At 42.1% G+C, this 16,903-nt stretch overlaps 1 protein-coding gene across 1 annotated transcript in view; it reads right to left on the bottom strand.

The window, feature by feature from the left end:
* Positions 1-40: 40 nt before the first annotated feature.
* Positions 41-16,903, bottom strand: part of LOC100678006 — a 29,911-nt gene continuing 13,048 nt past the window's right edge. Inside the window, exons 10-31 of the mRNA XM_008206186.4 lie at positions 16,149-16,313; positions 15,871-16,056; positions 15,494-15,670; positions 15,123-15,285; positions 14,615-14,717; positions 14,418-14,538; positions 13,846-13,918; positions 13,614-13,768; positions 13,348-13,532; positions 12,973-13,272; positions 12,763-12,898; positions 12,573-12,688; positions 6,000-6,118; positions 3,813-4,045; positions 3,271-3,606; positions 2,969-3,196; positions 2,559-2,735; positions 2,155-2,330; positions 1,763-1,958; positions 1,494-1,642; positions 1,256-1,414; positions 41-1,088 (exon numbers count right to left, since the gene is read on the bottom strand). Of these exons, the coding sequence (XP_008204408.2) occupies positions 968-1,088; positions 1,256-1,414; positions 1,494-1,642; positions 1,763-1,958; positions 2,155-2,330; positions 2,559-2,735; positions 2,969-3,196; positions 3,271-3,606; positions 3,813-4,045; positions 6,000-6,118; positions 12,573-12,688; positions 12,763-12,898; positions 12,973-13,272; positions 13,348-13,532; positions 13,614-13,768; positions 13,846-13,918; positions 14,418-14,538; positions 14,615-14,717; positions 15,123-15,285; positions 15,494-15,670; positions 15,871-16,056; positions 16,149-16,313 (3,774 nt within the window). The 3' untranslated portion in view covers positions 41-967. The remainder of the gene's footprint in view (positions 1,089-1,255; positions 1,415-1,493; positions 1,643-1,762; positions 1,959-2,154; positions 2,331-2,558; positions 2,736-2,968; positions 3,197-3,270; positions 3,607-3,812; positions 4,046-5,999; positions 6,119-12,572; positions 12,689-12,762; positions 12,899-12,972; positions 13,273-13,347; positions 13,533-13,613; positions 13,769-13,845; positions 13,919-14,417; positions 14,539-14,614; positions 14,718-15,122; positions 15,286-15,493; positions 15,671-15,870; positions 16,057-16,148; positions 16,314-16,903) is intronic.

Genomic DNA, 16,903 nt, shown 5'->3' with positions numbered 1-16,903 from the left:
ATGACAGCCCAATGAAAAAAATGAGATGAATGAGTATTCATAAAAATGGATTTATTTATTAAAAATTTCAATTTGCAAAAAAAATTATTCGTTTAAAAAACAAACATATTATTATTCTACTATTTATAATTAATAGTACGAGCTGCTGTCGAGTACATGACTATTTACAATATAGAATTCAGATGTCATAACACTTAATGAATGTAACGATTTACAATTTAAATATATTAGAAATTATTTAAATAATTAACTTACAAATTTACAAAAAAGTAACATTGCCCAAGGCAATGGTACATTTTTTTCAAGAAACTTCAAACCTTGATCAGTTTCATGTGGCTCAAGTGAATGAGCCGATGAACTTATGCAAGGCTATAATTGATAAAAGGTGAAATTAAAAACTTCACTTTTATGTTTCCCTCGATAAATTCACTAATAAAACAACAAATAAAAGCCGCAAGAGAAATGATTTGAGCGAATCGACACATAAAATTCTGTTGTCATCAAATGATCACGTTGTATTATTTAGTACATCACAAAACGAATAATGTGCGCGGAGTATACAATGGAGGTTCGTCAAAATCAAACACATTTTCTTCGCGAACAGCAAAAGGCACTAAATTAGTTGATATATCGATGGCGATTCGTAGCAGCTCTTCCTATTACCACCTCTTCTGTCTTCTATACAAGTTGGTATAAAAAAGAATCGTACGATACGAATATAAAATGATCGCGCTTAATTTGCGCTTTTTTCCATTCAAGAAACACTTATATTTGTATGTTATAGGTTTTCGCGAAATATTGCACGCTTTATGTGGTATAGACATTCTGAAAGTTTCTGATGAGTAAAATCGATTGCTGGTATCTGCTTATACGTGGACGGAATTTAGATAAAGCTTTCAGAGTGTCTCTGGTACACGAGGTTAGACTCAGAGTCTCGTTGGATTTTCTTGGGTTATTTACAGGTTGTCTAGAGAGATCGAAGGGTCTTGTCGATGAGTCGTAGGGTACTTTCCGGGACGGCGTCGGTCAGGGCTTTACGGAATCCGTCGCAACGTGATAACATCCGGAACGTTTCCTTAGCGTGTTTTCTGTAATGATTAAACAAAAATTTTGTTTGCTTCTAAAGATATTAAATAATTGCAAGTATTAAATTTGGATATTAATCAACGCGTACTTCGCTATACGAAATCACGACCTTTAGTGTCACTATCCTCTTAGTTTATACCATAAAATACAAAAGTCTATTATACCCTACCTCGCTTGTAAATTTCCATCAGTCAGTAACTTCGCAGTCGTGGCGAACAGTTTATCCTTGACTTCCCTGGGCAGATTCATTGCATTTTCCGGTCCTATTTCACTGACAATTACGTACAGAAGTCTCGCCGTCGTCGCGTGGACGATCGTGTTCTGATGACTGCGAGGTTCAATTTTCGCAATTAATCAAGTGTCGCCCGATAAAACAACGCAAACATAATAATAAATCCTCATTATACCTGGCTCCCCGATTGGCTATAGTCATGATCGTGCGATTCGGTGGGAAATGCTCGATCATGCTGTCCAAAGCCACGTTGCAGTCCTCGCGAAGGAACCTGTTGGTATCGGCGGTTCTGTGCAGCAAAGGTCCAGCGATTTCATCCAGATCCTGCGCAAATCATCAGAAAGGATTAACATTTTCCACAGTAACTTTCCGCACGCAGACTGTACAATGTATCGGCTCGTGTTTGACCGTTTAAAAATCGATGGAAAATAATATTGCAGTCACCTGATCGATTCCCCGGACGTGCGCGGCAAACACTTCGCCGGCCGCGAAACAGGCGACTCGAGCCACTTGAGAGCGCAAATTTTTCACGTTTTTGCCGAGTACTCGAGCTAGTAGTCCAGGAGCACAGGCGTCCAGTTGTTCCGGTTCATCTCTGGCTATCTGAGATAGCGTCCTCAGGCCCTTCAACGTCACTTCCCTGAAATTTTTTTACGATTTAAAATATTATTTTGCTCGGGAATTTCGACTTGCGAGGAAAATTGGAAGTATCGCCTCGTAATAATGCGATTAAAGCGATACCGATCGTGCCTATAATAATCGAATCGATAATTGTCGCAAGCATATTTTTATCAAGTCCAGTCACGCAATTTTCACAGATTTCACTATAAACCTACCAGTCTTTGCTTTCCAGTTGAGTAAAGCACTGTTGAACCTGTTTCGACATCTTCTCGGGGTGTCGAGTGGCGGGTACCGATGCCGCCCTATAGCAGTTGGCCTGTGGTCGCATTTTGCAAGGTGACACCTTGCACAGTCTTCGCGGCAAGTCGATCGGCGTCGGTAGTCGTGACGGCTGTAAACACACGAAATAAGTCATTATCTTAGGCTGCGCGTTTTTGAATGGGTCATGGCATAAAAGGAGCTCCTTTGCGTACGACAAAAAGCGCCTAATGAAAATTTCATCGAGAGACACGTACTAAGCGCGGTGATCGATCGATTCGAATATATAAAGAAGAAAAAAAAATTGTTATGTGTATAGAGAGCTTTGTGCGAATGCGTGTAAATAAAATCGATGAACAACCTGTGGCTTGATGCTGACGTCGTCGGTCTCGTCGGTGCCGGCGTCTGAGCTTTCGGTCGGGGCTCGACTGACGTTGTCGAAACCGATTGGCAGAGGTGGAGTCTCGTCGGAGTCGTCGGTGTCCTTGGACGGTGGATCCTCGCTTATGAAACGCTTCGGGCTCGAACTTTTCGGCGACTGAAATGAACGGCACGTGCGGTTAGGGGTGAATTATTAAGCGGGCTGTCGTTAGGGAGGTATTTTTGGGTGTCGTTATAGAGGTGATGGTTTTATCCTTGAATTAATTCTTTATTTGTGTTTGCGACGTTGGCGGTCAATTAAAAGTTGTTTTGTCGTATGGATTTCTCGCTAGATCCAATAATAAAGTAATACTCGATCGATGTAAATTTATAATAGAAAAATACACTTACCATAATTACGCTAGTGCAGCTATAAAGAGTGATATTCGAGTCGGTATTTCGCAGGTCGTTGTCGTACTCGTACGACCCCCTCGATCGAACCGGTGAGGTGACAACTATCGACGTGGCGCTCGGCGTTTCTCTCGCTGCGTTTCGGAAGTCCAAGGTTTCAAAGGCGGCGTCTTCCTCGGGAGACTCCGACGGCTCTCTTCCGTTGTCGTTTACGCCGTTCATTCCCACCTTCGTTATTATTTTTTTTAATTTATCAATATGTTTCAAAAATATCATCAATTAAAGCTGTTAAAAATCCTCACCATCGACCTGGCCGGACTGCCGTTCAGCCTGGCGCTTCCCGGCCGAGACGCGGCTGCCCCGTTGCTACTGGCCGACGATCGATCGCCGACAGCGGCATAGCCGTTGCACTTGGCCGGCTGTAGATCATTGCCCTTGGGCGATTCATCCTCCGGCTCGGCCACCGACAGTCTGCGTTGACGCAGAGAGTCCGCCGACCTACGTTTGGAATTGCCGCCGTCTACGGAATCGGCACTCGCCGATGACGATGTTTCGAAGTGGTTACGAGTCGTTAGGGGGTGATCCTCGCTGCCCGACGTCGTGCGGAGATCTTCCTCGATTTCCGTGCGGATTGATGTCTGAGAAACGGTTTATTATTGTTGTTTTTTTTTTTGAGGAATTATTGTCTAATCTAAAGCAATAAAATAAATGGGTAAAACATCGTTATCCCGCCCGGTCTAACAGCCGTTCCCAGAAAACCCATCGTGCAAATGACATTCCCCCAAAGCAGCATGGATCGATCGTTCCAAAAAAACCATTATCACTATATACTATATCAACTCACAGCGTCGGGCGTATTGCGTCGCGTGGAATGGCTCTTGGCGGAGATAACGTCGAAGGCCTTATCTTCGGATCTGGCAACAACGTTCGACTCGTCGCTTTCGGCTTGCACCGGTAAAATCGTCGCCGTCTGATGTCTGCTGCTGTTCTTACTACTCGACACCCGCACTCTACGGACACCAGACGATCGATTCGAGGACGAACTGCTTCCGCTGTTGGATCGCGCTTCTCCTCCATCTGTAATGTATATTTACTTGTTTTTAGCGAAAATTTAGTTTTAGATAGCGATGTGCGGGTGGGTTGGGATTGATGATTATTATTGCGTGTGAGTCATCGAAGACACGTGTGTGTCTATCATTTTGCTTTACTGCCACAGACTTTGATGCGGAGATAAGGGGTGTTGGCTGACGACGGACAAATAAGTGTACTGTCGGCTTTTATCGAGATAGGAGGGAAATTGAATTGTTCGTTGGAAAAACTATGATATAGTTGCATCTATTTATCTATATTAGAGCTCAGAATAATTGCGGATTTATAAGTAACAAGAAGTATCAAAATAATGCAATAGATGATTAAAATTCTAGCGCTGAGATCAAAGCTGCATTTCATTACGCAAATGCTCAAACTTGAATTTTGCGTGTTTCGACCAAACCATAAACATTGGAAAGTACATTAATTACACTATACATTATGCTAAGGGCCATTATACAAGAAGCCCTTGAAACATTTCGATAAAATCTAGCTCCAGGGAAAATAAACAGTTCATTTTCAGAATTAATCAATTTCACAAATTAGTTCAATAACGCATCTATAAAAGCTCGCATACAAGCGACTCTAGCTCACGAATTACTAAAAAATTCCCGTACAAATTGTTACTACTTAATTTTATCAAGGCATACCGATCGACGTGAGAAATGCCCGGCAATATATATTCCATTTCCATACAATCAACGCTCCAAAGTGCCAAGAGCATAACTATATATACATGTGGAAAACATTAAATATAGGAAAACACCGAACTATAATACCGGTACATCCATTTCTACTCTCATCATCGCACGAGAACAACACAGCATATTATATACCACACATTTATAGCCCAGTAGCAGCAGAAGCGTAGCTCTAACTATATATACATACATCGATCGTCGGCTAAATCACTAAAAGCTCGCAAGCTCGCGGAAAACGTCGAAAGTATATAGAAACGCCGATAAAAGAGTGGCAGCCGAGAGGGACATTCCTTTCTTTCTATTCCTGCTTTTGCTCCCAACTTATATATCGATTATCGCCTGCAGGTTGCGCCCGCTATGTATACAGGTATATACAGACGCTATACAGGTAGACAGCACACGCGTGTGCAGTCTAATGCAGTTCTCGTGCCGCATGCAGGACTCGGGAGAGAGAGAGAGAGAGAGAGAGAAGCGTGTGCAGCGGAGGTTAAGAACCTCCCGCTCCAGTTCAAACGTTTTCGATCGACGAGCGGGGGAGGAAGAGAGAGAGAGAGAGAGAGAGAGAGAGAGAGAGAGAGAGAGAGAGAGAGAGAGAAAGAGAGATAGCGGTTACCGCTTGTATCTATACACACGAGTGCGCTCGAGTGAATGTCTGTACGTGTATATAGATGCACCATTTGCCGGGGCTTAGTTCCGGGGGTGTGCTATTTCGTTATTGTCTCGAGAGTTCCGCGCGGGATTTACGAACGTTCTGAAATGAGCAACGAAAGATTCGTATTTTAAAAAATTTTGTACAAAAAGCTTGCCTGCACCTATTTGAAAATTAGCCTCTCATGCTGGCCATAGGGCCATTTCTCATTACTTACAAAGCTCATGTTTACATTTCCGACGCAGCATTAATTATCCGCTTCTAGCAGAGAACGAATCTCGCGCAGAGCACACGATTTACGGAATAACACAAGCCTGGCATCCCAATTACCTCCGACAACAACCGGCACTTACGCAGAAACTTCAACGCTTTTCACCCGGAACTTCCAATTAAATTATCAATGACTATGCCTACCTCCTTCTCTGCAAATTCCTCCAAACTTTCTTCTCCGCTACACAAAACACACTACACACTATATATCTGCTCCAGCGCTATACATGCAGAAGCCATGCAACGCTGAGCAGGTCGTTCCCTCCCTAGAGCTTATCGCCCTTGGCGATCTCTCGAAAAAAGCCCATAATGCAGGACTTACCGTGACGAGGCGAGCCCAGGAGACTACCCGCTGACTTGCTCAGCGTTCGGCCCGAGTCCGCCCTGAAGTTACGCTCCACTGTGCTGCTGGTGTCCGTCTCTTGGTCTGCGTCTTTGTCGCTGAAAATATTATTTTGTTTATTAGTTAATACCTTCTTTAACATCGAAGAGAAATTTACAATATGCAAAGTTTCGATCTATACGTGTTCGCTATAGCAATATTTTCACTTTTAACCACAAGCCAAAAACGGTATTTTCGCAGTTAAAAATCGATCTTAAAAAGTAATATTTTTCCAAAATCATACATCGTGTCAGCACTGCCATTGCGTCTGAACTCGGTGACGGGTGTCGGTTCCCGGTTCTCCCTGATAGGCGTCGCATTTCCATTCTCCAGAACATCCCCGCAACCGTCGTCCACCCCAACAGCCCTCCTACACCTGAACGCACAGGGGCAGCATCCGAAAAAATTGTCAGCGAATCTCCGGCCGTTCAACGGTTTGAGGACCAGTTGGGGCGCGGGCGAGGCTGCGGTGCCGTTGCCGTTGATCAAGACTTTGTCGTCCTTGGCCGCGTCCGGCCACACGCAGTACTTGAAGATCATGTCGTCGGGGGTTTTAGGGCCGACGAGCCGAGACGTCGGATGGACGGTGATCGTGTCATTGGTGGAGAAGGTGAAGGTTGGCGGGTTGCGGAGGATGAAGGGGGATGATTGTTTCTTTGGTGCTGCTCATTTTTTTTTTCAGAGGATGATGTCTCAGTCTTTTTCACTTGGTGACTTGATCGATGGTGTCGGCTGAAGAGAGTCTAGAAGCTATTGTTGACGCGTCGCGGTGGTTAATTCGATGGCGAGTTTCTTAGGGTTGATTTTACACGCTAAATAAACCCTAACGAGCTGTTGGCTAATACCTCTAATTTTCCTTCTTACCGCATGAACTTCAGAAGCTCTACTTTTCTACAAAAGCATCTTGTGTACACAAGAAACTTGACCTCGATTAATAATGCTTCACATGTTTACACGTGCGCTGCACGATTTAAAAAAATAGCGTATATAGCACATGCGATTAAATCACCGTCTTTAGAATAAGCGGAAACTATTAAACGAGCATATTTTTCTTCGACACTCGTAAACTTGACACCCACGCGTTTGATGACATTAATTGCTAAAAGCGATGAATAATTGATTCAACATATATTTATATATACAATGAACTCTAGGCGTAGCATAGACCTTCGCTGAATGACGGAGAAGAGAAAAATCGTTTGATACAGAGCTCTATTACGCTAGTTTTTTAGTTACCGCTATATATAGTCAATTATGAATTAGTTGTATAGGAAATTGGAGCACGACCGCACGTAAGTGTATTTATAATTCCACGCGAAAGTGTTACGCATGAAAACAAAATAATATTTTCGAATCATGAATCTAGAAATGCAAACAAAATAATTTCAGATAAAAGAAAAATTACACGTTGAATATTAAAAACTGTTAAAACAACTCTCTTTCGCTACAAAATCGTTTCGCCGAATCCAGCCGAATAAAAGTCGCGCACTTCGAGTGTCGAGGAACATATAAACAAGCTCGCATGCCACAAACCTCTCTCACGCCAGCTCTCTCCATCGCCGCTCGCAAAAGTTAAAAATAACTCCTAAATTACGCATCGCAATAAGCCAGTAAAACCGTAAAAACCCAGAGAAACTCTCACCCTCGATTCAAAAAACACACACTAAAGCACTCTCGAACGTCATAGTATAGAGTCGCGTGTGCGCCGTTGAAGAAAAAAAAAACCACGGCGGCGAGCTCTCGTCGACATGCTCGCGCGACACCGGGACACGCACGACTACCGCCGCCGCCACGAGCTGCTATAATACTTCGGCCTACCGGCTAAAGGTATATGATGGTGGAAAGAGAGAGAGAGAGAGAGAGAGAGAGAGAGAGGGAGTGACCGTTTAAGACCCTGCGCACCGGCGACTCGTCGAGCCCGCAGAACTACCCCCATTCGTTCTTTCGCTGTGTCTGTCTTTGTTTTTACATCGCGATAAGAGTATACCGGCTGCGGATGGTTTTTTTTTTTTTGTATGTCTAAGTCTGATAGGAGGAGTGATTACTAAGTGTCTCCAGTGGAACTTGATGCTTTTGGTTTTCGTCGTTTTGAGGAATTTTTGAATTTGTTTAGGTATGAATGGAATAGTTGGTCGATAACATTATATAAACCAAGTTTATTTAAAATAAAATAAAGAAGTCAGTAACAATAAATACTAGTTTCCCAGCTGCAAGCATCACCGATACAATAATTTCCTCATCAATCAGCGAGAGCCGTTCGAGCTTCGAAACTCCCCACCGTATACACTACATACACTCATTTTATCTCTGCCCTAAATAATTCAGCGGCTTTCGCGCGCTGCTGCACACTTTTCTCTCCTACCCCATTCACACTTGCGCCGTGTAGAGGTAATTCAAGCCTGTCCCTTCATATCCTTGCGCTGCCTCGTGTACACCTGACCAATGTGCACCGAGCTCGTTACAGAACCCTATGTACGGTAATAAGTGCCGGTGCTGTGTGTACGCGTACATTATGGATTATTGCGTACGAGTATAGTGAGTCGCTGCGGGTGACGCGAAAAACACAAGGTGACTTCGATCCAATGAAGACAATGTGACTTTAATTTTCGAGATTGAGGACGTGACGATGTGGCTTTGGTCGAGTGGATTGTCACTATATACGTGTGCCGAGTAATTGATTGCGCGACGATTCACTATTTCTGCTATATAAGCGCGTTGATCTGATTTATCGCTTTGTGTTATTGATGTTCGATCGCGACTGCACTATCACATTTTCAATTTTACAGATATTCATATACATTTCTACCTAACGCGTAAAAAGTCCTCTACAATTTTCTCTGTACAACACTTCAGGCACGACTAAAACCAACACACAGCCCACTGAAACGGGTTAACAGGTTAACAACCGTGTCTCAACTACTTCCCACAGGTGACCAACCGGGAAAATTGAGATAATTCGTGCCTGCGCCTGAAAACGGAAAACCCAACCCCCCGTAACAATCACTGCGCCGAGCGCGACACGAGGCCATGCTTTCACGCGAGTATATATATATATATATATATATATATATATATATATATACCTATAGCTAATACACGTATACGTAAGTAATTTTCCCCCTTTTGGCGCGTGTGACTTTCGAAACGTAGGTGAGTCAACCCTTGCGTCGGCGGTGATTTCAACGCGTGTCCGGCGACCCATCGATCGCACGTGGGCGAGATTGGGATAGGTTTTTTTTTCTGTATGGGACGTGTGCGTGAGGCCAGTGGGAAATTTCGGTTTTCACAGCGAGATAAGATCAGCGTGTGAAAAATTGGATGATTTGATTCTTGTATACGGCTTATTTGGTGAAGGTTATAATTTTGGGATTGATGACGACGCGTGTGGGTAGTGTGTCGTGTGACTTTTTTGGGTATAATGTCTTGCGATGGTTGAAATTTTTTAATGTTGTGTGCGTCGAACGAAGCAAGAATTTCATATTTGATGGTTTAATCGCCTTCGAAACACGCACTTGCGTATCCATATTGATTCCGGAGTAGTATATAAATAGTCAAGTTTGGATACGTCGCGATGACGTATGTGATTAAGATTAATGTATTTTTGAAATGTTTTCTTTAAAATAAAAACTGAATTACTACAACTATAATAAGCATCTATTTTAAGGAATAAAGTACTATTTATGTTAAAACTTTTAAAAGATCCTTTTTCTCTGTGCATCAGGGGAAAGTACCCTCTCCAACCATTCATAAAACTACCAAATTGGGTTAAAGTGACGGAGCTTTAACGACTGGTTTATCAGATCTGAATCGTTCACCTATTAAAGGTGTACATATACTAAAATATGCACCAAAAGTTAATTCCCAACACTTTCATTACGCAGCTTAATGTACTACAAGAATTTATTAGTATTTATTTTTTGCACATATTTTATAAATTTTTTAGCACGATGAATCATCTATCATACACGCGAACCTCCCTTCAAACTCTCTACTGTTTGCCCTGATGAATAAATTCATCAAAATTTGAATATATTCGATCAAAACGAAATCCATATACGCGTCGCTTCAAAAAAAAAAAAAAAAAAAAAATTCTCTGTATAATATTATGCAAAAAAAGTCCAAACTTCAATTAACATCCCCAATCCGCTAACGTAATTCAATCCCCAAGCCAACTCGCGGATCCTGAAAAATATATGAACCAGGCCAACCAAACGTCTCGAAGCTCCCGACAGCCTTCGCCACACGATCCTGTCTCTCGTCTCTCTCCAGCGCTAAATCCGGACACCGGCCCATGAAAAATTCACACACACCCCATCACTCCACGGAACATCCATCACTCGCTCCAAGGAGCCCGAGAAAAGCCTCTCACGTGAATTCCTTCGTAGAACTAATTTGTGTATACGTAGATTAAATGTATAGCTTCGAGCCCGGAATTTGGGGATCGATATTCGACACGATGAACATCAGGTGCGTGATCGAGTTTGTTTGCGCGCCGTATACCACCGCGACCTCGATACGCGTCCAGGGAATTAGGCCAGACGCACACGATACTCCGAAATTTCGTTTGTACAGGGGTGCTGACGGTTATTAGCATAGCTGTATCGTGGGAGCTTTTATGGTATTCGAGGGAGGGAGAACGGTATCAACTTCTTTTTTTCTTATGCGTTAGATGCACCTTTTTGTGGTGACGGACGACGCGACGAGTCATGGTTTTAATTAAGGAGAGAGGCCGTGCGATGCAAGGATTTTTTTCTTATTCTAGAGCCTTTGCATCGTGTGCAAATGAAATGGATTTCGTGATGGTGACATTTTTTATTTCTATTGAAGGGGTTTCGGTAACTGGGTCTCGGTGATTTTTTTTTTCTTTTGTGGAAGGGTGCAGGTGATTGTTAATGCTTTTAAGAATTGGGTTTAGGTGTATGTTTAGGAGGAGAGGTATTACCTGCTGGGAAGGATACGTAATGGCACTGCTGTGAGGGCAAAAATTTAGGAAAGTGTACCAAGGATAACACGTATATCTTTATCGATCTACGGACTCACGTTTGAAAAAGTTAAAGGTTTATATATTAGCGTAAACTTCGTTTAAAACATAATTTATGGATGAATGTCATCGTTACAACTGTATAATTACATCGTTATTAATGTAAGCCGATAAACCGTCGACTCACGCAATTTTTGTTTAAATATTAACAATTAGGGAAGAGAAACTAGCGTAAAAGCCATAAGAGCAAAGTAAAAAAAACGGCTCTAGACGACCGTCGCGTGGATTGAACTTGAAATATGCAAAAGCCCGGAGTAATGCCCGATAATGGGAGCCGTTCAACACACGCGAATATCCCGCATCGAATATGCCGCTCGCATAACTGTTAGACAGCGCGCGCAGCTAAGGCAATATAATTTATCTTCGCGACGGCGACTGTGACGGGGGTCAAATCGATGCTGCTCGATTACAATGAACTCGATGACTTTTTGTCACTCGTTAAACGCAAAAAATAAATAAATAAAATTTTTTAATATTTGTCTCTTTCGGAACAAACGTTGTCATAGTCGGAAAAAAAGTTACATCGAGAGAACAATTTCCATAGTACGCTCTGGACGTGATTTACAACCCCCGCCAGTGCACACGCGTCCCATTCTCATGTCAACCCAGAAAAACGCTACTCCGCTCTTTTTTTTCCCTCCATCGCAATGCGCGCACTGATTGTTTCGTGCGTTAATCCCCCGCCATAAATATTTGAGCGAAGCCCTAAATACGATCCACTGAAATAATCATCGTTCCACGATCGGAACACGTTTTCCAAGCGCTGGTCTTTTTTCTCTTCTCTACATTATGCACACACTAAAAGCGCATAAATAAGAACAAAGCTGATGTGGTTTAATGTTACACACAGAGCTGGCGAACGAGTCGAAAGTCGAGATGCTTTTATCAGCGCGCAGGACATGAACTGCGCGGCGCATAGCGTGATTTACTTTATCGAATTATGATCTCGGGTCATGCGAACCGCTGGCCCGACTTGCGCTTATCTGTTGGCACTAATTCAGAAAACTATATCGCGGGGGAGTACAACGACCGACGAAGCGTCGTTTGTTCGCGAAACTCTCGTGGAACTGCAGGATGATGCTATAGAGATCGGTTGGAGTCGCATGAGGAATGAGTGCAGGTGCTATGTGGGAAATGTTGTACTGAGATGTATACATAGCTCTTTTGTGGTAATGGAGTGACGTTGATTTTGGGGGTATGGTGATAAGGGTTTTACTGGGGTTCGAGAGATTTATAGTTTTGATGAGGGATAGGCTGTGAATTAAGAGGGTTTTGCTGTGGTATTCTAGTTTACGTTATTCTTACGAAGATAATGTTGTACGGGCTGAAGATAACATAGAGAACTATACCGATCAATAACTTTGCGACATTCCGCATGTACGACACAGGGTATAGAAGCCTAATGAAAGTGGCATAGATCGAAACTTTGCATATTTTACAATAAAAATAAAACTCATTTAAAATTTACTCACAGTGTTCGCATAGTTTTTTCGTTAGTGCGATCGTCGAAGGGTGAGACAAACATCCGCCTCCTGTGTGGACTTCGTTGATCCGCCTTTGACTCCTTTATTGTATTTTTGTCCTGGAACTGATAAGCATTTAGTTAGAAAAATAAAATAAAAACTGTTCAATTTGACTTACAAAGATGTTCCAATAACTTACATTTTCGACTTGCGCCCTCCTATTTCCGTATCCTTCATAATCGTATCCATAGGAGAGCGAATTTGGTGAGGTGACATAGGATCGAGACGATCTTTCTTTTTTCGAACGTCGTTGCCTTTGGTAGATCGTTTCATACCTATATCAACAATTTCCACGTTAACAATTGTTTTATCAATATCTAGTTGATACAAAAAATTGTGTAGTTCTCACGTTTCCGTCACTTTCGAAGAATACTGATAATGAGGAACACTCCTCAGACCTGCCCGAGAATTTTTTATAACAGTATCAAAGTTTTTATTCAATTTTTCATAGCTCATAGAAGTTCGCCGATCGTTCTCCTTAAAATCCCGAAGTGGAGAATGTCTTCTATCTTCCCTGAATTTCGTTTGCAACTCGTCCATATCCTCCAGAGATTTGTCATAACGGTAACCGTTGTCGTAAGCATGATTCGTTCGAGGAACTGCACTTCTCACAGCGTGAAGCTTTCTTCTCTGGTGGATGCTCAAATAACTGGAACGAAGTCATAAGCATGAATGAAGGAGAAGTAATCAGAGAAAATCAGGATAAAAAAATGTAAATATTCACCCGTTGTCATCACCGTAATCGACATTTCGCTTGTCTCTACGGATCGCTGCATCGGCTGGACTCCTCTCACGACTCCCGCTGTTCATCTCCGCAGCGGCAGCCTTCGCTGTTGGGGTACGATCGCCAGTGTAGATGGGTATTCGAGATTCTTGCTTAGGCACCGAAGGACTGTTGTTTGTTCGAGCCTGGAATGATATCGTGGTTATGTTGAATTACAAAATCTTTTTTTCTTACTTACGAAATCAGTGCATTGATTTGATCTTTACCTGAGTTGAATAATCTCCACTTTCTGCTTTGGATTCGTTGTTAATCTGACGCTCCGAGTTCCGGTCACTTCGCTTTGGAGTTGCATAGGGTTTATAATTTTTGTTGACTCTTTCGTCAGTTTGTTCTTTGTGATAGTCAAATTCTGATGTGGTGACTGGAATCAGTAAAACAATATAAAAATTCGGACTTTTCATGTCAACATTTGATAGATGGATTTTGAACAAAGGTTACCTTTGGATATATCAGCTGACTTTGAAGCACGACCGATCTTTTTCGATTTTATGTCTTGATTTTGTTTATCATTCTGCAAAAAGTGATTTAGTGGTTAATGAGCTGCTATATGACGTACTTTGACTGATATAGGTATGTATGGAAATAATAGCGAGCATCATTATATCATAACCTTATTGTAAAACCTAGAACGTATAAAATGTCAACTGGACGCATAGAATCGTACGAAGAAAATCAAGGTTGTGGCAAACAATCTCTGTACGTAACCTTCGGTAAAATAGGTCGACATTTTGATTGAAAGTCTTTGAAAAGTGATAAAACGAACAATTTTAACATCAAACGATTGTAAATGAATTACAATTCATAAATACATGTATAGAAAAATTAAGGAACTCCACGGATATAGCAAACAAGTTTTTGGATTCTCTACTATTGCGCATATATTCAGGGATGATATATATATATATATATATATATATATATATATATATATATATATATTCATGATTTCAAAGTTCCGATAGTAGTAGTGTAAGCATATGTATAAGTATAGCTGTTAATTTAGTTATTACCGAATCTGATTGCGGCAACAATTTCCAAGATGCTGTTCTTTCACTCTTTTCCAGCAAACCTGAACCGCCCAATATGCTGTGTTCACTCACGGGACGATTCCTCAGTTTTTTGTTAATACTTCTAAAAAAAACAATATCAAATTTTGAAATATAATCACACTTTTTATTCTTCTACTATAAAAAAAGTCGAATCTTACTGCTCGTTTTCCATTCTTGACATAGCGATTAATTGTCCTCTCGTTCGTCCAGTGCCTGGCGAAACTGAGCCACTGCCGGCTTCTATCCACTCCACATCAGCCCCTGTAATAGAATTTTGCTATAAGTTGTGTCGATGCGTAAATTATTTACAAAGTATAGTATAGTACGAAAACTTGATATTTAATTTTTTTAAATTATTGACTACGGTGATAAGATCAATACTTGTTACAAGTTCTTCTTGTATAGACTTATATAATATAAAGTTTATTAATTATTTAGCTCTCATTACGCAAATGGTATACAAACGACTATTCTATTCTAGAACTTTCCATTCATGAAGGATTTACTTATATATAAATCTATATTAAACAACGACCATACGCTATAGCTTAAGTACTTAAAGTTAAAGTTAAGTTCTTTGGAATGTCTTTTATTTAGAAAAACCATAACATCAGATACATAATTAGACTACAAAAAGATTACGTATGCGTCAGAGTTAACGCGTACCAGTATGTGGCGAGTTTGACGATATTTGAAGGCCATAAACGACAAGTCCATCGACCGAAACTGTGGGTAGCAACTTTCGTGACAATCGAGTTTTAATAGCCGTGTGGAATGTCTGTCCATCCTGTTTTCCCTTGGTAAACCGTTTACTCGCTTCCAGAATGTCCTGAAATAAAAATATCGATTTGTACATTAATTGCTGAAGATTCAATGAACTTTGTACTAATAGAACAAGTCAATGTCTTCCAATGTTCGACAAAGTTTCTCTAATCGCCAAAATAGACGAAATTACTATTTCAACGATGAATAGAATCGACTCAATGCAATTGTTCGGATGACAGTGAAACGTATCGACTTCCCCAAATGGGAATCACCTCGGAATCGTAAATTTGTGACATCACCGCCAGGGTGTCAAGGGCAGAGTATCGAACTCTTTTACGACGATCGCCGACCATTGCTACCACCTTGTCGATAGCGGACTTCACCTTGAACTCGGTGCTCGGAAACGTAACCAGGGAGAATATGAATAGCTGCAAAGTGTTTTCCCGCATCTGAAAGGAAAAGCCAATCGAATTAAAAAATATACAGATATGCTAATCTAGAGCAGCGCAGTGACTTTTTCGACACTTCAAGGCTCTGCTTAATCAATTACAGTAATCGAATCAAAAGTTTGCAGCCCAACGATTCGTCCAGCCCTTTCAAAGTCGTTGCATCGTAAAAATGGAGTTTTTACAGAAACTAAGACGTATACCTTTGCGTTTCTGGCGCCTATGCACTGCGGTTGAAGTAACTTCTCGACGAACAGTCCGGGACTGGTTCGAAGCATGACGAGCCTGGCAAGGTGAGCTGCGTTCGGACCACCTTGTCGAGCCAGTCCCCAGGCGATCAGGGATAGACGATCTTTCAGGGCGTCTTCGGATACTCCGGTCAGCAGGACCTGAGCGATGGAGAACATGTTTAATAGTTTATTTTTTTGCTTTTCTACTATGAATCAACGTAAATGCAGGTGCACGAGAATTCAGTTTATACCCTGGCAACGGCGAGTCCAGCGGCGGCAACGCGACAGCTCCTTTCGCCGCCAAGCACCGCGTGTAGCAACGAGCCCAGCCTCGGTTCAACGGCTTCCAGCGCCGGTGGTGCTCGAAGGGCAGAGGCGATTCGCTCCAGGCCTCGAACGCGGGCTCGCCAGTCATCCTGTAAGACAGAGATGATAACATTTTTTAGTTAAATATCGTATTTTTGATTGTTTGATAAATTTATAAACTGCCGCTGAATTTTCGTGGGCTTGTTATCAAAACCCTACTAACCGCAACACAAATTCCAAAAGGTAAAGACCCTCGATCGACCCGCGGCAAGTCCACTAACCCACAATCTCCTCCCCCACATCTGTATACATCCCTCAGCCCTACGACTCGAGGAATCCCACAAGACCGCGTGAAAAAACAATAAAATCTCTCCTCTCCCACTCTCGGCTAATCAGAGAATTAGGAATGCAGCATATTCGGATAAATTGCGATAATGTCCCTCCATAATCAGCAGAAACAACCGGCTCGCGTGCGTATGGCATAGTAGCAGAGAATACGAGGGCCATTGTTCTCCTCTCTCTCTCTCTCTCTCTCTCTCTCTCTCTCTCTCTCTCTCTCTCTCTCTCTCTCTCTCTCTCTCTCTCTCTCTCTCTCTCTCTCTCTCTCTCTCTCTCTCTCTCTCTCTCTCTCTCTCTAGCTTCGAGCGCACGCAACACGTGTGTCTAATTATTTTCTATGCAGCCCAGTCTGTATACACGC

This window comes from Nasonia vitripennis, chromosome 2, assembly GCF_009193385.2.
Source record: "Nasonia vitripennis strain AsymCx chromosome 2, Nvit_psr_1.1, whole genome shotgun sequence".
NCBI lineage: Eukaryota > Metazoa > Arthropoda > Insecta > Hymenoptera > Pteromalidae > Nasonia > Nasonia vitripennis.
The sequence above is the reverse complement of the archived record's forward strand: the minus strand, read 5'-3'. Positions and strand labels throughout refer to the sequence as shown.